The sequence below is a fragment of the Seriola aureovittata genome, chromosome 3 (genome assembly GCF_021018895.1).
Source record: "Seriola aureovittata isolate HTS-2021-v1 ecotype China chromosome 3, ASM2101889v1, whole genome shotgun sequence".
In the NCBI taxonomy this organism is placed as follows: Eukaryota; Metazoa; Chordata; class Actinopteri; order Carangiformes; family Carangidae; genus Seriola; species Seriola aureovittata.
This window is the reverse complement of record NC_079366.1, coordinates 30949367-30973823: the sequence shown is the minus strand read 5'-3', so window position 1 is coordinate 30973823 and position 24457 is coordinate 30949367. Positions and strand designations below refer to the sequence as shown.

At 34.1% G+C, this 24457-nt stretch overlaps 1 protein-coding gene across 1 annotated transcript in view; it reads right to left on the bottom strand.

Annotated features, from left to right (window-relative positions):
- Nucleotides 1-11910: 11910 nt before the first annotated feature.
- LOC130164375 (nidogen-1-like) overlaps nt 11911-24457 on the bottom strand; it is a 30530-nt gene continuing 17983 nt past the window's right edge. Inside the window, exons 12-20 of the mRNA XM_056369066.1 lie at nt 23676-23804; nt 20999-21241; nt 20741-20913; nt 19460-19586; nt 18418-18589; nt 18150-18307; nt 17900-18023; nt 17476-17588; nt 11911-15232 (exon numbers count right to left, since the gene is read on the bottom strand). Of these exons, the coding sequence (XP_056225041.1) occupies nt 15114-15232; nt 17476-17588; nt 17900-18023; nt 18150-18307; nt 18418-18589; nt 19460-19586; nt 20741-20913; nt 20999-21241; nt 23676-23804 (1358 nt within the window). The 3' untranslated portion in view covers nt 11911-15113. The remainder of the gene's footprint in view (nt 15233-17475; nt 17589-17899; nt 18024-18149; nt 18308-18417; nt 18590-19459; nt 19587-20740; nt 20914-20998; nt 21242-23675; nt 23805-24457) is intronic.

Sequence of the window (24457 nt, the reverse complement as noted above, 5' to 3'; positions counted from 1 at the left end):
CAAAAAAACGTCATAGTATAGTAAGGCATAAAAAGTCATAAAAACGTCATAGTATAGTAAGGCATAAAAAGTCATTGTATAGTGAAGCATAAAAATTCATAAAATCGTCATAGTATAACAAGGCATAAAAAGTCATAAAAACGTCATAGTATAGTAAGGCAAAAAAAGTCATTATATAGTGAGGTATAAAAGGTCATAAAAACGTCATAGTATAACAAGGCGTAAAAAGTCATAATAACGTCATAGTATAGTAAGGCAAAAAAAGTCATTATATAGTGAGGTATAAAAAGTCATAAAAACGTCATAGTATAAAAAGGCATAAAAAGTCTTAAAAACATCATAGTATAGTAGGGCATAAAAAGTCAAAAAAACGTCATAGTATAACAAGGCATAAAAAGTCATAAAAACGTCATAGTATAATAAGGCAAAAAAAAGTCATTATATAGTGAGGTATAAAAAGTCATAAAAACGTCATAAAAACGTCATAGTATAGTAGGGCATAAAAAGTCAAAAAAACATCATAGTATAACAAGGCACAAAAAGTCATAAAAACGTCATAGTATAGTATGGCAAAAAAAAGTCATATATAGTGAGGTATAAAAAGTCAAAAAAACGTCATAGTATAAAAAGGCATAAAAAGTCATAAAAACGTCATAGTATAGTAAGGCAAAAAAAGTCATTATATAGTGAGGTTTAAAAACTCATAAAAACGTCATAGTATAACAAGGCATAAAAAGTCATAAAAACGTCATAATATAGTAAGGCAAAAAAAAGTCATTATATAGTGAGGTATAAAAAGTCATAAAAACGTCATAGTATAAAAAGGCATAAAAAGTCATAAAAACGTCATAGTAAGACAAAAAAAGTCATTATATAGTGAGGTATAAAAAGTCATAAAAACGTCATAGTATAGTAAGGGAAAAAAAAGTCATTATATAGTGAGGTATAAAAAGTCATAAAAACGTCATAGTATAGTAGGGCATTAAAAGTCAAAAAAACGTCATAGTATAACAAGGCATAAAAAGTCATAAAAACGTCATAGTATAGTAAGGCAAAAAAGAGTCATTATATAGTGAGGTATAAAAAGTCATAAAAACGTCATAGTATAAAAAGGCATAAAAAGTCATAAAAACGTCATAGTATAGTAAGGCAAAAAAGAGTCATTATATAGTGAGGTATAAAAAGTCATAAAAACGTCATAGTATAAAAAGGCATAAAAAGTCATAAAAATGTCATAGTATAGTAAGGCAAAAAAAGTCATTATATAGTGAGGTATAAAAAGTCATAAAAACGTCATAGTATAACAAGGTATAAAAAGTCATAAAAACGTCATAGTATAACAAGGTATAAAAAGTCATAAAAACGTCAAACTATAGTAAGGTATAAAAAGTAATTGTATAGTAAAGTATAAAAACTCATAAAAACGTCATAGTATAACAAGGCATAAAAGGTCATAAAAACGTCATAGTATAACAAGGCATAAAAAGTCATAAAAATATCATAGTATAGTAAGGTATAAAAAGTAATTGTATAGTAAAGTATAAAAAGTCATAAAAACGTCATAGTATAACAAGGCATAAAAAGTCATAAAAACGTCATAGTATAACAAGGCATAAAAAGTCATAAAAATATCATAGTATAGTAAGGCATAAAAAGTCATTGTATAGTGAAGCATAAAAATTCATAAAATCGTCATAGTATAACAAAGCATAAAAAGTCATAAAAACATCATAGTATAAAAAGTCATTACATAGTGAGGAATAAAAACTCATAAAAACATCATGTTATAACAAGGCATAAAAAGTCATAAAAACGTCATAGTATAGTAAGGCAAAAAAAAGTCATTATATAGTGAGGTATAAAAGGTCATAAAAACGTCATAGTATAACAAGGCGTAAAAAGTCATAAAAACGTCATAGTATAGTAAGGCAAAAGTCAAAAAAACGTCATAGTATAACAAGGCATAAAAAGTCATAAAAACGTCATAGTATATTAAGGCAAAAAAAAGTCATTATATAGTGAGGTATAAAAAGTCATAAAAACGTCACAGTATAACAAGACATAAAAAGTCATAAAAACGTCATAGTATAGTAAGGCAAAAAAAGTCATTATATAGTGAGGTATAAAAAGTCATAAAAACGTCATAGTATAACAAGGTATAAAAAGTCATAAAAAAGTCATAGTATAACAAGGCATAAAAAGTCTTAAAAACGTCATAGTATAGTAGGGCATAAAAAGTCAAAAAAACGTCATAGTATAGTAGGGCATAAAAAGTCAAAAAAACGTCATAGTATAACAAGGCATAAAAAGTCATAAAAACGTCATAGTATAGTATGGCAAAAAAAAGTCATATATAGTGAGGTATAAAAAGTCATAAAAACGTCATAGTATAAAAAGGCATAAAAAGTCATAAAAACGTCATAGTATAGTAAGGGAAAAAAAAGTAATTATATAGTGAGGTATAAAAAGTCATAAAAACGTCATAGTATAGCAAGGCATAAAAAGTCATAAAAACGTCATAGTATAGTAGGGCATTAAAAGTCAAAAAAACGTCATAGTATAACAAGGCATAAAAAGTCATAAAAACGTCATAGTATAGTAAGGCAAAAAAGAGTCATTATATAGTGAGGTATAAAAAGTCATAAAAACGTCATAGTATAAAAAGGCATAAAAAGTCATAAAAACGTCATAGTATAGTAAGGCAAAAAAGAGTCATTATATAGTGAGGTATAAAAAGTCATACAAACGTCATAGTATAAAAAGGCATAAAAAGTCATAAAAACGTCATAGTATAACAAGGCGTAAAAAGTCATAAAAACGTCATAGTATAGTAAGGCAAAAAAAGTCATTATATAGTGAGGTATAAAAAGTCATACAAACGTCATAGTATAAAAAGGCATAAAAAGTCATAAAAACGTCATAGTATAGTAGGGCATAAAAAGTCAAAAAAACGTCATAGTATAACAAGGCGTAAAAAGTCATAAAAACGTCATAGTATAGTAGGGCATAAAAATTAAAAAAAACGTCATAGTATAGTAGGGCATAAAAAGTTATAAAAACGTCATAGTATAGTAAGGCATAAAAAGTCATTGTATAGTAAAGCATAAAAAGTCATAAAAACATCATATTATAGTAGGGCATAAAAACAAAAAAAAACGTCATTGTATAGTAAAGCATAAAAAGTCATAAAAATGTCATAATATAGTAAGGCATAAAAAGTCATAAAAATATCATAGTATAGTAAGGCATAAAAAGTCATTGTATAGTAAAGCATAAAAAGTCATAAAAACGTCATAGTATAGTAAGGCATAAAAAGTCATTGTATAGTAAAGCATAAAAATTCATAAAAACGTCATATTATAACAAGGCATAAAAAGTCATGAAAATGTCATAGTATAGTAAGGCAAAAAAAGTCATTATATAGTGAGGTATAAAAATTCATAAAAACGTCATATTATAACAAGCCATAAAAAGTCATAAAAACGTCATAGTATAGTAGGGCATAAAAAGTCAAAAAAACGTCATAGTATAGTAAGGCATAAAAAGTCATGAAAACGTCATAGTATAGTAGGGCATAAAAAGTCAAAAAAACGTCATATTATAGTAAGGCAAAAAAAGTCATCATATAGTGAGGTATTAAAATTCATAAAAACGTCATAGTATAACAAGGCATAAAAAGTCATAAAAACGTCATAGTATAGTAAGGTAAAAAAAAGTTATTATATAGTGAGGTATAAAAAGTCATAAAAACGTCATAGTATAACAAGGCATAAAAAGTCGTAGTATAGTAAGGCATAAAAAGTCATTATATAGTGAGGTATAAAATCTCATAAAAACGTCACAGTATAACAAGGCATAAAAAGTCATAAAAACGTCTTAGTATAGTAAGGTAAAAAAAGTAATTATATAGTGAGGTATAAAATCTCATAAAAACGTCAGTATAACAAGACATAAAAAGTCATTGTATAGTAAAGCATAAAAAGTCATAAAAACATCACAGTATAATAAGGCTTAAAAATTCATTTAATATTGAGGCATAAAAAGTCAAAAAATACGTCATAGTATAGCAAGGCATAAAAAGTCAAAAAAACGTTATACTATAGTAAGGCATAAAAAGTGAAAAAAAGTCATAGTATAGTAAGGCATAAAAAGTCATAAAAACATAATTGTATATTAAGGCTTGTAAAGTCATTAAAACAACATAGTATAGTAAGTAATAAAAACTAATCTTATAGTAAGGCATAAAAAGTCATAAAAACGTCATAGTATAGCAAGGCATAAAAAGTCATTGTATATTAAGGCATAAAAAGTCATAAAAATGACATAGTATAGTAAGGCATAAAAGGTCATTGTATAGTAAGGCATAAAAAGTCATAAAAATGACATAGTATAGTAAGGCATAAAAGGTCATTGTATAGTAAGGCATAAAAAGTCATAAAAACATCATAGTATAGTAGGGCATAAAAAGTCTTAAAAACGTCATACTATAGTAAGGCATAAAAAGTGAAAAAAAGTCATAGTATAGTAAGGCATAAAAAGTCATAAAAACATAATTGTATATTAAGGCTTGTAAAGTCATTAAAACAACATAGTATAGTAAGTAATAAAAACTAATCTTATAGTAAGGCATAAAAAGTCATAAAAACGTCATAGTATAGCAAGGCATAAAAAGTCATTGTATATTAAGGCATAAAAAGTCAAAAAAACGTCATAGTATAGCAAGGCATAAAAAGTCATTGTATAGTAAATCATAAAAGTCATAGTATAATAAGGCATAAAAACTCATAAAAACGTCATAGTATAGTAAGGCATAAAAAGTCATAAAAACGTCATAGTAAGACAAAAAAAGTCATTATATAGTGAGGTATAAAAAGTCATAAAAACGTCATAGTATAGTAAGGCAAAAAAAGTCATTATATAGTGAGGTATAAAAAGTCATAAAAAGTCATAGTATAGTAAGGCATAAAAGGTCATAAAAACGTCATAGTATAAAAAGTCATAGTATAGTAGGGCATTAAAAGTCAAAAAAACGTCATAGTATAACAAGGCATAAAAAGTCATAAAAACGTCATAGTATAGTAAGGCAAAAAAGAGTCATTATATAGTGAGGTATAAAAAGTCATAAAAACGTCATAGTATAAAAAGGCATAAAAAGTCATAAAAACGTCATAGTATAGTAAGGCAAAAAAGAGTCATTATATAGTGAGGTATAAAAAGTCATAAAAACGTCATAGTATAAAAAGGCATAAAAAGTCATAAAAATGTCATAGTATAGTAAGGCAAAAAAAGTCATTATATAGTGAGGTATAAAAAGTCATAAAAACGTCATAGTATAACAAGGTATAAAAAGTCATAAAAACGTCATAGTATAACAAGGTATAAAAAGTCATAAAAACGTCAAACTATAGTAAGGTATAAAAAGTAATTGTATAGTAAAGTATAAAAACTCATAAAAACGTCATAGTATAACAAGGCATAAAAGGTCATAAAAACGTCATAGTATAACAAGGCATAAAAAGTCATAAAAAGTCATAGTATAGTAAGGTATAAAAAGTAATTGTATAGTAAAGTATAAAAAGTCATAAAAACGTCATAGTATAACAAGGCATAAAAAGTCATAAAAACGTCATAGTATAACAAGGCATAAAAAGTCATAAAAATATCATAGTATAGTAAGGCATAAAAAGTCATTGTATAGTGAAGCATAAAAATTCATAAAATCGTCATAGTATAACAAAGCATAAAAAGTCATAAAAACATCATAGTATAAAAAGTCATTACATAGTGAGGAATAAAAACTCATAAAAACATCATGTTATAACAAGGCATAAAAAGTCATAAAAACGTCATAGTATAGTAAGGCAAAAAAAGTCATTATATAGTGAGGTATAAAAGGTCATAAAAACGTCATAGTATAACAAGGCGTAAAAAGTCATAAAAACGTCATAGTATAGTAAGGCAAAAGTCAAAAAAACGTCATAGTATAACAAGGCATAAAAAGTCATAAAAACGTCATAGTATAGTAAGGCAAAAAAAGTCATTATATAGTGAGGTATAAAAAGTCATAAAAACGTCACAGTATAACAAGACATAAAAAGTCATTGTATAGTAAAGCATAAAAAGTCATAAAAACATCACAGTATAATAAGGCTTAAAAATTCATTTAATATTGAGGCATAAAAAGTAAAAAAATACGTCATAGTATAGCAAGGCATAAAAAGTCAAAAAAACGTTATAGTATAGTAAGGCATAAAAAGTAATCTTATAGTAAGGCAAAAAAAGTCATAAAAATGACATAGTATAGTAAGGCATAAAAGGTCATTGTATAGTAAGGCATAAAAAGTCATAAAAATGACATAGTATAGTAAGGCATAAAAGGTCATTGTATAGTAAGGCATAAAAAGTCATAAAAACATCATAGTATAGTAGGGCATAAAAAGTCTTAAAAACGTCATACTATAGTAAGGCATAAAAAGTGAAAAAAAGTCATAGTATAGTAAGGCATAAAAAGTCATAAAAACATAATTGTATATTAAGGCTTGTAAAGTCATTAAAACAACATAGTATAGTAAGTAATAAAAACTAATCTTATAGTAAGGCATAAAAAGTCATAAAAACGTCATAGTATAGCAAGGCATAAAAAGTCATTGTATATTAAGGCATAAAAAGTCATAAAAACGTCATAGTATAGCAAGGCATAAAAAGTCATTGTATAGTAAATCATAAAAAGTCATAGTATAATAAGGCATAAAAACTCATAAAAACGTCATAGTATAGTAAGGCATAAAAAGTCATAAAAATTTCATAGTATAGTAAGGCATAAAAAGTCATAAAAATTTCATAGGATAGTAAGGAATAAAAAGTCATAAAAACGTCATAGTATAGTAGGGCATAAAAAGTCAAAAAAACGTCATAGTATAACAAGGCGTAAAAAGTCATAAAAACGTCATAGTATAGTAGGGCATAAAAATTAAAAAAAACGTCATAGTATAGTAGGGCATAAAAAGTTATAAAAACGTCATAGTATAGTAGGGCATAAAAAGTCATGAAAATGTCATAGTATAGTAAGGCAAAAAAAGTCATTATATAGTGAGGTATAAAAATTCATAAAAACGTCATATTATAACAAGCCATAAAAAGTCATAAAAACGTCATAGTATAGTAGGGCATAAAAAGTCATAAAAAAGTCATAGTATAACAAGGCATAAAAAGTCTTAAAAACGTCATAGTATAGTAGGGCATAAAAAGTCAAAATAACGTCATAGTATAGTAGGGCATAAAAAGTCAAAAAAACGTCATAGTATAACAAGGCATAAAAAGTCATAAAAACGTCATAGTATAGTATGGCAAAAAAAAGTCATATATAGTGAGGTATAAAAAGTCATAAAAACGTCATAGTATAAAAAGGCATAAAAAGTCATAAAAACGTCATAGTATAGTAAGGGGAAAAAAGAGTCATTATATAGTGAGGTATAAAAAGTCATACAAACGTCATAGTATAAAAAGGCATAAAAAGTCATAAAAACGTCATAGTATAACAAGGCGTAAAAAGTCATAAAAACGTCATAGTATAGTAAGGCAAAAAAAGTCATTATATAGTGAGGTATAAAAAGTCATACAAACGTCATAGTATAAAAAGGCATAAAAAGTCATAAAAACGTCATAGTATAGTAGGGCATAAAAAGTCAAAAAAACGTCATAGTATAACAAGGCGTAAAAAGTCATAAAAACGTCATAGTATAGTAGGGCATAAAAATTAAAAAAAACGTCATAGTATAGTAGGGCATAAAAAGTTATAAAAACGTCATAGTATAGTAGGGCATAAAAAGTCATGAAAATGTCATAGTATAGTAAGGCATAAAAAGTCATTGTATAGTAAAGCATAAAAAGTCATAAAAACATCATATTATAGTAGGGCATAAAAACAAAAAAAAACGTCATTGTATAGTAAAGCATAAAAAGTCATAAAAATGTCATAATATAGTAAGGCATAAAAAGTCATAAAAATATCATAGTATAGTAAGGCAAAAAAAGTCATTGTATAGTAAAGCATAAAAAGTCATAAAAACGTCATAGTATAGTAAGGCATAAAAAGTCATTGTATAGTAAAGCATAAAAATTCATAAAAACGTCATATTATAACAAGGCATAAAAAGTCATGAAAATGTCATAGTATAGTAAGGCAAAAAAAGTCATTATATAGTGAGGTATAAAAATTCATAAAAACGTCATATTATAACAAGCCATAAAAAGTCATAAAAACGTCATAGTATAGTAGGGCATAAAAAGTCAAAAAAACGTCATAGTATAGTAAGGCATAAAAAGTCATGAAAACGTCATAGTATAGTAGGGCATAAAAAGTCAAAAAAACGTCATATTATAGTAAGGCAAAAAAAAGTCATCATATAGTGAGGTATTAAAATTCATAAAAACGTCATAGTATAACAAGGCATAAAAAGTCATAAAAACGTCATAGTATAGTAAGGTAAAAAAAAGTTATTATATAGTGAGGTATAAAAAGTCATAAAAACGTCATAGTATAACAAGGCATAAAAAGTCGTAGTATAGTAAGGCATAAAAAGTCATTATATAGTGAGGTATAAAATCTCATAAAAACGTCACAGTATAACAAGGCATAAAAAGTCATAAAAACGTCTTAGTATAGTAAGGTAAAAAAAGTAATTATATAGTGAGGTATAAAATCTCATAAAAACGTCACAGTATAACAAGACATAAAAAGTCATTGTATAGTAAAGCATAAAAAGTCATAAAAACATCACAGTATAATAAGGCTTAAAAATTCATTTAATATTGAGGCATAAAAAGTCAAAAAATACGTCATAGTATAGCAAGGCATAAAAAGTCAAAAAAACGTTATACTATAGTAAGGCATAAAAAGTGAAAAAAAGTCATAGTATAGTAAGGCATAAAAAGTCATAAAAACATAATTGTATATTAAGGCTTGTAAAGTCATTAAAACAACATAGTATAGTAAGTAATAAAAACTAATCTTATAGTAAGGCATAAAAAGTCATAAAAACGTCATATTATAGTAAGGCATAAAAAGTCATAAAAACGTCATAGTATAACAAGGCGTAAAAAGTCATAAAAACGTCATAGTATAGTAAGGCAAAAAAAGTCATTATATAGTGAGGTATAAAAAGTCATACAAACGTCATAGTATAAAAAGGCATAAAAAGTCATAAAAACGTCATAGTATAGTAGGGCATAAAAAGTCAAAAAAACGTCATAGTATAACAAGGCGTAAAAAGTCATAAAAACGTCATAGTATAGTAGGGCATAAAAATTAAAAAAAACGTCATAGTATAGTAGGGTATAAAAAGTTATAAAAACGTCATAGTATAGTAGGGCATAAAAAGTCAAAAAAACGTCATTTTATAGTAAGGCAAAAAAAAGTCATCATATAGTGAGGTATAAAAATTCATAAAAACGTCATAGTATAACAAGGCATAAAAAGTCATAAAAACGTCATAGTATAGTAAGGTAAAAAAAAGTTATTATATAGTGAGGTATAAAAAGTCATAAAAACGTCATAGTATAACAAGGCATAAAAAGTCGTAGTATAGTAAGGCATAAAAAGTCATTATATAGTGAGGTATAAAATCTCATAAAAACGTCACAGTATAACAAGGCATAAAAAGTCATAAAAACGTCTTAGTATAGTAAGGTAAAAAAAGTAATTATATAGTGAGGTATAAAATCTCATAAAAACGTCACAGTATAACAAGACATAAAAAGTCATTGTATAGTAAAGCATAAAAAGTCATAAAAACATCACAGTATAATAAGGCTTAAAAATTCATTTAATATTGAGGCATAAAAAGTAAAAAAATACGTCATAGTATAGCAAGGCATAAAAAGTCAAAAAAACGTCATAGTATAGTAAGGCATAAAAAGTAATCTTATAGTAAGGCAAAAAAAGTCATAAAAACGTCATAGTATAGTAAGGCATAAAAAGTCATAGTATAGTAAGGCATAAAAAGTCATAAAAATGACATAGTATAGTAAGGCATAAAAGGTCATTGTATAGTAAGGCATAAAAAGTCATAAAAACATCATAGTATAGTAGGGCATAAAAAGTCTTAAAAACGTCATACTATAGTAAGGCATAAAAAGTGAAAAAAAGTCATAGTATAGTAAGGCATAAAAAGTCATAAAAACATAATTGTATATTAAGGCTTGTAAAGTCATTAAAACAACATAGTATAGTAAGTAATAAAAACTAATCTTATAGTAAGGCATAAAAAGTCATAAAAACGTCATAGTATAGCAAGGCATAAAAAGTCATTGTATATTAAGGCATAAAAAGTCATAAAAACGTCATAGTATAGCAAGGCATAAAAAGTCATTGTATAGTAAATCATAAAAGTCATAGTATAATAAGGCATAAAAACTCATAAAAACGTCATAGTATAGTAAGGCATAAAAAGTCATAAAAATTTCATAGTATAGTAAGGCATAAAAAGTCATAAAAATTTCATAGGATAGTAAGGAATAAAAAGTCATAAAAACGTCATAGTATAGTAAGGCACAAAAAGTCATTGTATAGTAAGGTATAAAAAGTCATAAAAATTTCACAGTATAGTAAGGCAAAAAAAGTCATAAAAACGACATAGTATAGTAAGGCATAAAAAGTCATTGTATAGTGAGGCATAAAAACTAATAAAAATGTCATAGTATAATAAGGCATAAAAAGTAATAAAAATATCATAGGATAATAAGGCATAAAAAGTCATAGTATAGTAAGGCATAAAAAGTCATTGTATAGTGAGGCATAAAAAGTAATAAAAATGTCATAGGATAATAAGTCATAAAAAGTCATAGTATAGTAAGGCATAAAAAGTCATAAAAACGTCATAGTATAGTAAGGAATAAGTCATAAAAACGCCATAGTATAGTAAGGCTTAAAAAGTCATAGTATAATAAGGCATAAAAAGTTATTGTATAGCGAGGCATAAAAAGTCATAAAAATGACATAGTTATAGTAAGACATAAAAAGTCATGAAAATTTCATAGTATAGCAAGGCATAAAAATCATAATATAATAAGGCATAAAAAGTAAAAAAAAATTCATAGTTAAGTAAGGCATAAAAAGTCGTAAAAACGTCATAGTATTATAAGACAAAAAAGGTCCTACTATAGCAAAGCAAAAATCATCATCATACAGTAAAACATAAAACTCCATAAAACGTCATAATATAATAAAGCAATAAAAAGCCATAAAAATGTCACTGTATAAGGTGTCAAAAATGTCAGAAAAAAATCTTACTATATAAGGCGTTGGAAACTTCCCAAAAACTTAATAGAAAAGTAAGGCATCTAAAAAATATTTTAAAAATGCCATAGCATAATAAGGCACAAAAAGCAATAAAAATGCCACTGAATAAGGAGTCAAAAATGCCAGAACCTCATAGTATAGTATGGCGTCAGAAATTTCCCAAAAATATCATAGTATAGTAAGGCATCAAAAATGTCATAAAAACTTTATAGTATAGTAAATTATTAAGTGTCATAAAAACTTTATAGTATAGTAAGGTGTCAAAAACATAGTACATTAAGTCAAAATGTGTGGTGTGTATTTGTGGTCAATCACTTTAAGACTGTCATGGACTCATTAAATATGCATATAATCTTTTCTCGTCTCTTCTGATGTTGGGGGATTTGCGATCCTTCACTGATTCTGACTCTGAGCTAAAATAGCCTTTGTTAGCCAGGCTACTGTAGCCAATCTAATTGATGACAGAAATTCCTTTAAAATACATCAGAATTAAATGTGCTATCACTGACCCTGCTCTCCACTAACATGGCAGATTTGCTAATTAGGTAAAAGACTAATTTTCCCATCACTGACTCATCGTTCCAATGAAACACAAACACAAACACAAATACTTTTGTATTTAAAAAAGGTTTTATTGAGGCTGTACAGGCTGTTAATGTTCCCTCTTTGGCTGATGCTCAGTACAGACAGACAGTACTTCATGTCACAGACCGAACATGATGCACATAAGACCAGTCAGCAGGGCTGCACAACACTGACCAACCATGTTTATCTCTTCCTACTGCCACTGCAGGACACATTCAAGACAATGTGAATTAACATGAAAGGTGTTTTTACATAAGGCACAACATGTCTGTTCCCCCAGTAATTTAATCAAGTTATTAAAAATGAACTTCAGTATTTACCACAGTCAGTGATGTGCTGTTGTTGTGCGGCCCTGCTGGACTGATCCTCCCTGATGGGTTTTCAGTTAACAATTAAAAAAACAAAACCTGAGCTGAGTTTCCCAAAGCCAACGTGACACTAACCTGCCGTTCACTTCACCTACAACCCACTGAGCCCAGTGATGTGTCTGTGGTGTAATCATCAGTATTTATACAATATGTGAGGAGCTAAAAAAATGACACATGATAAATTGAGTTTCACAATACACTAATAAGACGGTTTTTACCTGTTTCACAAAGTGTTTGATAAAACAAAAATGGCAGCCCCCATGAGTGATCATTACAGAGCCCAGAAGTTTTCCCAAAGTTTCTTGTGCTCACTGGAAAATTTTCTGATAGAAAGTTTTCTCATAGAAATGTCATCTGTTGCTAAATTTGGAGGCTGAAGTGAAAACATTTTCGCATCAGATAACGTCTCTGTGACGACTCTTCAGCAATAATGTCTTTATTTTTTAGTCTAAGGTGAAAATAAAAGTCAAGCTTTTAAATATTTGTATCAGCTTCAAAATCCAGTACCGGGGCTCGAACTGCCATTATTGTTTATATAAAGAAAACCCCAAAAACTGAAAGAATTTGACATTTGTTTTTAGCAGCAGGTAGAGCAGTGTGGAAGCCTGGAAATATTAAAATGAAATCAAAATCAAATTATATATGCAATTAAAAATGTTAAAATTAAAAAAACTTTTCCACAAAAAAAAAAAGAAAATTGCATTTGAATTTGAATTATGCCCAGTTTTCTAATGTTTGAGAATTTTCCTTCAAAACAGTTTGATTAAATTGGTTTAAAGGATTTCATTTTAATATCGACAGTAATAAACCTCCGTATTTCACAATTATGAAAGTGTCTTTAAAACCAAACATTTGTTGTCTCAAGTCTTGAATGTAAAATTATGTTTACATGAGACGTTCAAACCGAAGCTGCAACCCAACAAACACCCACTTGGGCTCTAGACACAACCTGCACACACCTACACAGTTATCATCATCATCATCATCATCATCATCATCATCATCATCATCATCATCATCATCATCATCATCAGGTAGATCTCAGGCTAACATCAGCACCATTAAAAAAAACAAAAAACAATACCATCTGCATATCAGGTAAATATTTACAAGTTCATATAAAAAATACATTGTGTTTTAGCACAGACAACAGAATAAATCTTGTAAGTATTAAAATGTTTTTTTAGCCCTTAATAAACTCTGACACTGTTCCAGGATCTGTCACTGGCTCATAGTGACGCAGAGTTCATTTCCACAATGCTGAACATACATGTCAGTAATGGGGAAGAAATAAAACTACTCTAATTTTATGATATATGATACTAAAATACAGAATAATTTAGGATTGGCAAAGTTTTATTTACCAATGAAAAACTTGAGTCAGCTTCATTTAACTGTTATTCACCTCATCACCAATTAAACAAGAAGAAAATGTGGTTTTATGTGTAATTTAATTTGGCTATTTAAAAAAAAGATTGATCAATCAGACAAACCTGTCAGTAAAAGGCAGCACGTTCATGTAAAACAGGTATTCTTAGTCAACCACATCTGCACAGACTGCATCAAAAGAGACGTGTCAACAAACATGATGCTCATGAGACATTTGACATCACGTATGTGTTAAAATCACTGCAGTTCAGTTGAAACATCACGAGGAGCTCCTGATTATTTCTAATTTAGTCAGAAAAGTATTTGCTAATGTGCACATAGAAAAAATTGATGAACATGATGGAACCAACAGTGCCACCATGTGGCCAGAGTTAGAAATGTTTGACATTTTGGTTCATAACTCTTGAACCATGATCATCATCCTCGATTAATTTGTTGTTACAAACTGTTTTGTTGTAACTAACTGACAGTTTCTTGTAGGTGTAAACTCTAGTCTACACTCTTGAACACTTTGTGCTGTTGCGGCCATATTTTGGTAAGGATGAATTTGATTGGGTGTAACTCACTAACCATGAGTCAGTCTAACTTGAAAATTTGCTACTCATACAAGTTACTCATAGAAATCTGCTGTCAGCCAATCATTATGATTGTCATTTATCAGTGTGAGTATTTAGAAGCAGATCTGGTTGTTCAGCCTCTTCTGATATATGTGCTGATACTGTATACATTATTGGATGTTGTCAGTATGTGATTGGTGTCCAGCTTCTTGTAAGATGACTTCTGATAAAAACCATTGACTTGTTTGGTGGATGAAATTCAAGAACTCAGACCTAAACAGTCATATATGGAGTTCTTGTTGAGTCAAGAAATCTCAGTGAGATTCTTCATGTTTAACTTTGCACAACGTATTGAAGAATTTAAGTTGTCTTTATCTGAAACAGAAATTTCATTTTCAGAAACCTTACGACATTTTTAGAATTATATCTGATTGTTTCTCACACTTATCTTTCAGACCACATCTGTGAGAATTCAATAAGAGTTTTACATTAAAAACACAACCTGAAGTTCATCATTCAGTACCTTTTCAAATAATTATCATCTGGTGAAAGGGTTTTCAGCTACCTGCTGTCTTTCAAAAAAAATCCCTGTATTCTTTTTTTAGTCACTTATTTCTAATATCGTAATGAAACTCAAATTAAAAACACATGCTGCACAAAAAGATCTGAAACCAAATCTGAATTCAACAGTAACAGGAAGAAAGTTAATTATCTCACCTCAAGTGTGACGTCATAAATACAGTGAGGTCTGAACAGTTTACAAAGGCCAACAAAACGTAAAACTCTCAACTCTAAAATGATTGTAGAAACGTTCAATTCAAGTAAGAAAAGTAGAAAACACCAAAATTCAGTTAAGTGTGTTTTGTCTTTTTTTTCCTCTCCCAGTGGCAGCAGTGTTATTGTCGCTCTGCAGACTCACAGGTTCCTCTCCACACATTGACCATCGGCAGCGTCTGGGCAGCGGCAGGTGAACCCGCCGAGCCGCGGCAAACACAGGTGAGAACAGCCACCGTTGTTGGAGCAGTAATTATAAGCTGACGGGAAAGACAAGGGAAGAAGGTTAGGAAGTCTTTAATATCAAGGCTGCTGCTTTAGATTAAGTCAATCAATTCCTCTGTGTGAGAGCTGCTCCAGCTCAGTCATTGAGTCTTTGTTCTATTAATGTTTTTGTTGTATTCCAACAACTTTTATGAGTCTACATAGGAGGTTAAATAAAAGTTAAATAAAAATATTAATAAATATTAATAATAATTATGTCTTAAAAACAAACAACCCCAATGTTTATACATCTCAAATATGCTAAGGGCGATTCACGGCAACTGTTCTCCAAAGCAATCGATTCATTTTCAGAATAAAATGTGTTTTTCCTGCTTCGAGTTATGATGTTAACTGTTTTATCCTGTGATATTAAACATGCTAATTGTGGCTGCATGAAACGATTATTTTCTATGTTGATTGATTAATCATTTTTGTCAGAAAAACAGTGAAAAAAGCCGATCTGTAAGAGACCAAAGTGATGTCTTCCTGTGATGTGCGTCTGCATCACTGAAGCCAATGAGGAGATACACATCTTGACGCACTGTCAACAATCCAGTACGTTAAAGATACATACAAGCTACTACTAATGCAATACGATACGATTCAGCCCTATTGTGTAACTCTCATGTGATCACATGAAGGGATAGCCAATCAGAGGTATAGATTGACACCTAAATCTGCCATATTGTACATTCTTAAAAAAAATCCTTGCAGCTTTTTTAGTGGTTTGCTATTCTGCAAGAACATAGAATATATATATAATAATAATTAAAAAAAATGTAATTATTACAAGTTTGATAAATATGGTCCCCGAGCAGAGCTTTAAGGTGGACGCATATTTCTTGGCTGAAGCATTAGTTTCAGATAAAACTCTCCGAACAGCCAAGGAGTGAAAACGCTGTTGCCCACATTAAATGTCTCTGTTAACAGATCAGACCGCTGGTGATGCAGTGTAAAAAAAACTGATGACTAAACATACTGCCAAGTAAAATAGAAATGTTTAGTGTGGCTGCAGCTTCAGGAAGTGGAGAATCAGTTCATCACTGGCGGCTGAAACTCATCGACCCATTAGTGTAACAGAGAAAGCAGCAGGTGGACGCAGACGGTGAAGCTGTTTCTCATCGCTGCCTGCTGTATAGTTCAGGGCTCAGAGCCAGCTGTGACTCTCCCTATCCACAGCTGGTTTCACCACGGAGTTCCCACGCTTATATCCATCCACACGCTATACGAGTCTGGAATCAATTACTACGCTCAGCGAACACATCTGTACTCCCACTGCATTAAACTGCTCCGCTGATCCAAGACTCCACAGAGCTGTGAGCTTATAGAGTCCTGGTGTTAGAACAGACAGGGGAACATGGCCGGCCTCAGTGTTCAAGGGCAAGCTCACCCAAATCACACACAAAGAATTACAATTTCCAAATCACGTGGTCTCTACAGTTTTCACTTTTAAATGTAAGACTTTTTAATATCGAATGGAGCTCAATTAAAACCTTTTTTTTTACCGTCACACAGATCGAAGAATGATGAAAATGAAACAATGTCAATAATATTACATTACAATATCCACCCCCTGTTCCATCAAATTCAAGTGTGCACTTCCTGTTTCGGTGCGAGGAGTTCACCTTAGTTCAACGGTGAATGAGCGGATTTGCTCGTTTGGCAAATAGTTTTTGGAAGTGGAGAAGTTATTAATGTGGCATGCTTTATCTTTATTAATATTATTCATTTAATACATTATCCCATGACCAGACTAGAAACTGTTGTTATACAGTCTGTGATTGTTCTGATCAATGTTTTAATTATGAGTTTAATTAATGAGTGGGTGTAAATTTTGTTCAACAGAAACGTATTGTGACTGAATATGAATATTCTGATTTTCATATCACATTTCTGTTACTTCCCAGCTGTATGTACCAATAATCCTAGTTATATGATCAATCAGTTAACGTTTCCTGGATCTGGACTCATGTATGGGTCACTGAACAGGCCTTCACAGGTCCAGCTGTTTCCCCCTGCTTCAAGTGTTTATGCTAAGCTAGGCTAAGTGCTTTCTTTCCGATCTTCATCTCACTCACAGAGAGAAAAGAAATAACCATATCTTCCAAAATGTAGCTATTCCTTTAAACTTTACCACATATGATTGTTTATCTCCTTCCTTATTTCCTTGATTCCTTTCCTTCATCATTTCCTGTCGTTTCATTGAACAGACCGAGGGGTTGACTGAAATGAGTTGTACCTTGTGGACACTGCGTGGGCGTCGTGGTGATGCCGTAGAGCCGAGAGCGTTTCTGTGGCAGAAACTCTTCTGTCTCTTTCTCCGAGTGACGGTCCACAGCGACCACCGCCTCCCTGTGAACAACCCCAAAGGTTAAATCGCGTAAACATTTAACCGAGACCACACAGTGAAGTTTGAGCAACCTCAAATTTAGACCGCTGTTAAACACACTTAAGTCTCTTAAGTGACAGTTTCAGTCAAACAACAGAGCAGCGTTTACAGCACAGTGATGCTGTTTATTTCAAATCCACTCAGTCCCTGAGCCTGTTAATGGAAATGAGATTGAAGGTTTTGGAGAGTTTCATTGTTGTCGTGCGATTACTAAAACCATCTACTTAAAACCTGTTGAATCTGTTGATGAGTGAATCTGTTTGTCAGTCCGTACCTCCTCCAGTCGGTGTAATAGAGGTTCCTTCCAAACGAGACGAGAGCGAAGGGATACTGGATCCCATCAACGATCTGCCTCCTCAGCCGCCGGTGAGGATCCATACACTCCAACTTACGAGTTCCTGCAGACCGATCAACAAATCGTCAGCGAGGGAAACACGATCATGAAATCATCTGGAGCTACAGCAGCTCTCACAGAAGTTTTTACTCTAAATGAATCTGAGGAAGGTATTCTTCATTATTCTGACCTGCGTCGGCCCAACACAGCTGCTGGTTGTCAGGGTCAAAGGTCAGACCGTTGGGAAGTCCCAGGTCATCTTTCACCAGGATGGTCCGGTCTGTCCCGTCCATGTTGGACATCTCAATTTTAGGCCCGTCTCTGTTCCAGTCTGCCCAGTACAGCCGCCTGAAACCAACAGAACCAAACCAGTTAGAACAAACTAGACCAGTTGCTACTACTAGTACTCAACGTTGTGACTGAAATACTGTTTCAGATTAATCAGTCTCATCACTCACCCGTATGCCGGGTTGGCGACGATGGGCCGAGGGTTCACCAGGTCGGTGTCAAACAGGACTCGACGCTGGCTGCCGTCCAGCTTGGAGACTTCCACGGTGTCTTTCATGGAGTCGGTCCAGAAGAGGAGTCGGGACACATGATCGATGGCAATGCCTTCAGGACTCTGCAGCTCTGAAGACAGAAGGTTCGGTTCACACTCTCAGATTTGACAATCACTGACTAGGTTTGTGATTAACCTTGGAGGATAACACCCTCTGGGTTCATTCAGGTGACTTCCAAAAAAAAGAAAAAACACTGGAAACTATTTTTATTATTGTAGTGTATTCAACTGTGGGACCAGAGACTCCAACTGCTACTGTTTCATGCAATAATTTAATAGATCTAGGTTTTGTCCTGATATGATTTGTCAAGTGTACTGCATCTGTACAGTACGTGTCAGATTTCTATTTTCACGCACTGAGATTGAGGTGGTCAATGGTTCCTGCTGGAAGAAAGAGGTTAAAGAGTAGATATTATCAATTGAAACCATGCAAAATTTTCATTGTTATGGGGTGTAATGAACATAGCCCCTAATTAGAGGGCCAGTAATTAGGTAGTACGACTTTTCATCATGATCAAATAATCTAGAGTAGTGGTTCCCAACCTGTGGGCTGGGGCCCACTGGTGGGCTGCGAAGGTATTGCAAGTGAGCAAATCGTGTGCAAAACAATTTAACAACAACCTATGTACAATTGTAGAGAAAATTTAATTAATTAGTAATTATTAAAGCCTATCACTGTAATAAGCCAATGTTTGATTGATATTAAAATAAAAACTGTTCTAAGGAGACATTAATTGGCTTCCATTTTGTTACAGGCTTGGATGTGGGCCGTCAACATTTTTGAGATTTTCAAGTGGGTCAGGAGTTGGAAAAGGTTGGGAAAGATTTGAACGGCAGAACAACTACTAATGAAAGTTAAACTGTTGTGCACATTTCCACTTTCTTTGTTTTCTGCCAATGTGACTGTGCATTTATTTCTAATCGAGTGACGTCTGTTGTACCTTTAGTCACGACTGGGACGATGTCTCCTCCGCTCAGACTGGCTTTGCTGATCGCCGGCCCGGTGATGTCGGTCCAGTAAACCATCTTCTCCACGCAGTCGTAGGCCAAGGCGATCACCACCCGGTCCTGAGAGGAAACACAGGAGGAGACAGATGGTTTCATTCATCTGGAGACCTTTTCAAAGAGTCTTTTGTCTGAAGCGACAGAGCGTCAGCTCGACGACGCCGACATTGACGGAGAGCTCTGTGTTCAGCTGAAGTGCATTAACGCTGCTGAATGACTGAAGATTTATGGACTTCATGACAGAGAAGAAAAGAGTTCAGATGCTGAAATCTGCTGAAGAACAAACGGAGGATTGTTTCATTGTTTCATGATGAACAGTGACAGTGTGTGACTCTGTACGTTCTTCAACATCTTTACATACGAGGACAAAAACAGGAAGAAGCCAAGAATCATTTTTGTCATGATGTTCCAAGATCTCAGTCGTTATCCTCAGGCTGTCGCTTTTTATTCCAAATTCATTCATTCATGGAGAAAATTTAATATTCGAACGGTAACAACATTCGAAATTCAAAATTTATGCTTTTAAAAGTGACTACACTTCCCCGTTGATCTGTCAGTAAACTGAGCTAATCAATAAACATTTGCGACAAAGATACAAACTGCCTTCTTCTCCAAATCACAACAAATCTCAGGACCAGCCTCCAGCCGCAACCCAGGTGAGGCTGCCTGCTTTTCACCACCAGTAAGATAGCCTAGCTTAGCACAAAGACTGGAAGCAGAAGGAAACTGCTAAAAAAAAAGGGTTGGTTACCTTTGGAGACCTGACATATTTATGTTCTGAGAAGCTAAACCTTTGATTAGCCATGCTAGCAGCGTGTGGTCCAGACTATCCCAACAGCTATTGGATGAATTGTTATGACATTTGGTTCAGACATTCATGTTCTCCAGAGGATGAATCCCACTGACTCTGATGATCCTTGTCCAATACTTTGGTTTATGACCCAATACCTCCAAAACTAATGACATTGCCATCAGCCACAGTTGTACTTTGAGTTTAATGCTAACATGCTAACAGGCTAAACCAAGATGGTGAACATGGTAAACATTACACCTGCTAAATGTTCCTGTTTCTTTCATCGTCTCCTGGTTTATTTAAAAAAAATAATAAGAATCCAGGATTTGATCAAAACTGGGATCAATAATCAGAGTCAGAACTGAAGAATCTTATTTCTTGGAAGGTCGTTGGCAGGTTTGAATGTCGTCTGTTTCAGTCTTACAGGGATGTGCAGCAGAGGTTTGGCCTCCTCCTTCTTGATGTTGTATCCGTCCATAGGAACATGTTCGATTTTCCCGCTCTGAGCAAACAGCAGGTGTGTTCCCGGGGCGACGGGGTGAACGTCAGGACGCGGCGTCGGACCCACAGGAGGAGGAGTCACAACCTGGTTGATACCTGTGTAGGAGGAACGTTGTTGATTAATGGTTCATGTGACTTAGATTTTAAGAGTCATGGTGTTTGGAGGACTGAGTCGACTCACAGAGAGGCGTGTTGCCGGGTCCGGTGCGGGTGTTGGGGATCTCCTGACCGTTGGCGTCCACACACCAGCACTGTCCGATGCTGACGTGACACTGCGTGGGCTCATAGGCGCCGTGGTCGTCACACTGCGGGACGTACCGACTGACGGCGGGCCGAGGGCGTAAGAAGGAGAAGAAGCCGGGGGCGGAAGAGGCAGAGTCCTGGGCGCTCTCTCTCTGACGCTCACACTGGGTCTTCTCCCGCTCTGAGGACACAGAATAACAGTCAGAGTGAGACATCTGCAGAATCTAGATGTTGTTGTCATGAGTGTGAAGATCTCTGCTACAAAATCCTAGAAGTCTTTTTAGACTCTCGCCTTAATGTGGGTTCAAATCTAGTTAGTCTGTAGCTATGACAACGCCCCCATGAGGCTGTTAGTGTCACTGCACACCGTGGCGTGCGATGAAAGCCCCTTGTTACCTAAATTGAAAGGGTTTGCGCTGTACGGTGGCCTTTTTAGGACATTAGACTCTACACTGTCAGGACTCTAACATAACATTTAGCAGGTTTATACTTAGTATGATGACATGCTAATATTTAGCATATTAGGCTGTTAGCATGGAAACATTAGCATATTTTTATTTCATCAGACTTAATCAGTGTTAATCGATAATATTGGTTGATGCCTTACACTGTCATAAAACTGCTTGATTTTGATCAGCTGTCATTTTTTAATCAACCTAACAAATAATCTGCACCACAGCTGACACGTCTGAGTTTATTTAACTTTGTTTAAAGTTTTCTCTGTCGTGAACAGACAGATTTCGGGACGTGGCAGCTGCAGATAAACATGTGATTGAGCTGCGGAGAGAACCACAGATTAGAGACGAGCAGGAGGATCTTCGTCTCTGCGGTCACATCCAGGGGCCACGGTGACATCTGGAAGAGCCTCTGTCTCTTCACACTCTTATCCTCAAGGGTATCTATCTGCGAGACGAACCACTAACCAGCCATAACAATCGTGTCTGGCAGACAGCAGAGTGTCCTCACGGCAACACGTCTGCTCCCAACAATCAGCCCGAGACAAAACCACAAGAAGACCCCTGAGAGAGGGGATCAAAGACCGACTGCGGAGACAAAGGGAAACAGAGCTGCTGACAGCACGAGACGCTGTGACAAGTTTTGACAGGGGACAGTAAATGATGCCTTTCAGGGGCCAGGTCATAAAAAAGGATGAAAATATGACAAAACTTCGGTTTGGAGGAGCGAAGCTGTAATTAGCTCCCAGTTCCTGACACCTGGTATCACTGAGGGAGTCTGCAGCTCTGGCTCGACGCCAAACCACCAACACACAACAACAACAACAACAACAACAACAACAACAACACACTCAGAGGTGCAGAACTCTGTCAACTACACATGAGTAAGACCATCAGGAGAAAGACTTCAGTGAAATATCAGGATTTACAAAATAAAAGTCTAAAAGCAGTAGCAGCAAAAAGTAAACTCAAATATTCAAGTAAGATTATTATGATGATTTTGTTTAGGACACAAGGAGAGAAAGGGAAAAGTTTTTTATAATGGTTATTAAAGTTATAATCTGAAACTTTTCCACATTAAAATGTCTAAAAACAGCTAGACCTCAGTTCTATGTTCTATGTTCGTGTTGTGTTCTTACATCTTACATTATGTTTCTATCAACTCTTAAACCAGAGAAATCTGTGATTTTAATCATGGTAACGTTTCATGGTCGCCTCTTGATGACATCATATCCTCTATGTGAATGCCTCTGTGTTGTTTTTGCCTGACAGAAGCTCAACATTAGCATTTATCCAGTTTTAAGTCACATTTTTAAGATTCACTTTTTCCACCTCGGTGGTTTCAGGATTTTAGTCGTCGGACGTCTGGATCTGAAGTTATCAGAGGAAATGTTAGACAGCTCAGCCCAGAGACATCCTGCGTCACTGACGATCATTCAGCTGCTGGTAAAAACCTCCTGAATGTCTGGTTCATAAGTTATCAAAGAAACAACCAAAACCAAGGTTAGCATCAATCTCAGCTCCGACTTTTCTTCTTGTGTATCTGCCGTAGAGCGTCAACGAAACACTGATTTTTAAAGTGAAACTGTTTTCTTCAGTGTTTCTACTGGTTTTAATCCCCTGTCTGTTTGTTGTGGAGAGGAGGAAACCTCTGAGGATAATTCAGCTGCTGCTAAAAATCTCATGAACCACCGACACTGAAGGAATCCAAACCAGGAGAAGCTAACCACAACAACTCCCATGATCCCTCGCTGCTTCACGGCGTCACCCACACCGTCTTTTGTTCTTGGTTTGATTGAGAAGTTACAGACTGTTTATTTAACATGTTGTATGTCAGCTCCAGTGACCTGCACCTCAGGTTTCCTGTCTCCAGTCGCCGACTCATCAGGACGAGACAGTTAATTATTCTTTAATTACTGTGTCTGTCAGTGTCAGAGCTCAAGGGTTATGAACCTGAGCAGATCTGCGGCTGCACAGCGAGATGAGCCTCAGCTGTTTGTTGAGTCTAACATGAATGTGTTTACACTTCAGCGCGTCACTCGTCCCTGTGCTACAGAAGACCAGGTGTTTCCACGCCGCAGAGTTACGCAGCTTCCTTTTGTGTCTGTTAAAAACAGCTTCAGTCTGCGCGCTGCACCAACGCCGGAGTCAGTTACCTACCTGTGGATATGGGGCTGCACTGGAATCCGTCGCCGTGGAAACCAGGATGGCACTGGCAGCTGTAAGAGCCCTGTGTGTTGGAGCAGAAGGCGTCGCGGTGGCATCGATCCTGCTGACATTCGTCTACGTCTGAACAGACACAGAGAAACTAAGATGAAGACAAATATTATAATAATCATAATAATGATGATAAGCTTCATTTATATTGCACCTTTCACAACACAGTTACAGTACGAAAGAATGAAATATGCATCTTTGTTGGACCTGCAGCTTCTGTGGTGACGCACCAACAAGCAGCTGCTGGTGTTTGGCGATAAACATTTCTTATGGTCAATAAACCTAATTTCCATAAAAATATATTCCTCGTTCTTGAGTAAAAAACGAGGAACGATCTGAACGTTTTATCTGGCCTTGAGATTTTTAAGTGGAGCATGAGCTGGAGAAGGTTGGGAAACACAGCTTTACATTTTAACGACCATCATAAACTCTATCTTTAAGCTCCACGACCTCCAAGAGTCTGAACACGGTCCGATCAGCAGCTTGGTGGACAGGCTCTGCAGAGACGTCTCGTCCTGCTGTTTCCTGTCCACACACACTGTCCTCCGGCCGAGCTGCGAGAACATTCTTCACATTACAGACTCTCCGGAGCTGAAGCCCGACGAGGGAGGAGGGAGATGTATATACAAGAGATGAGCTGCACAGCTGTAAGGCAGGGCTCTGCATTTCCTGTCCAGGTGGAAGCATTTCCTGTCCCCCGGGGGCCCACAGAGCCGAGGAGAGGA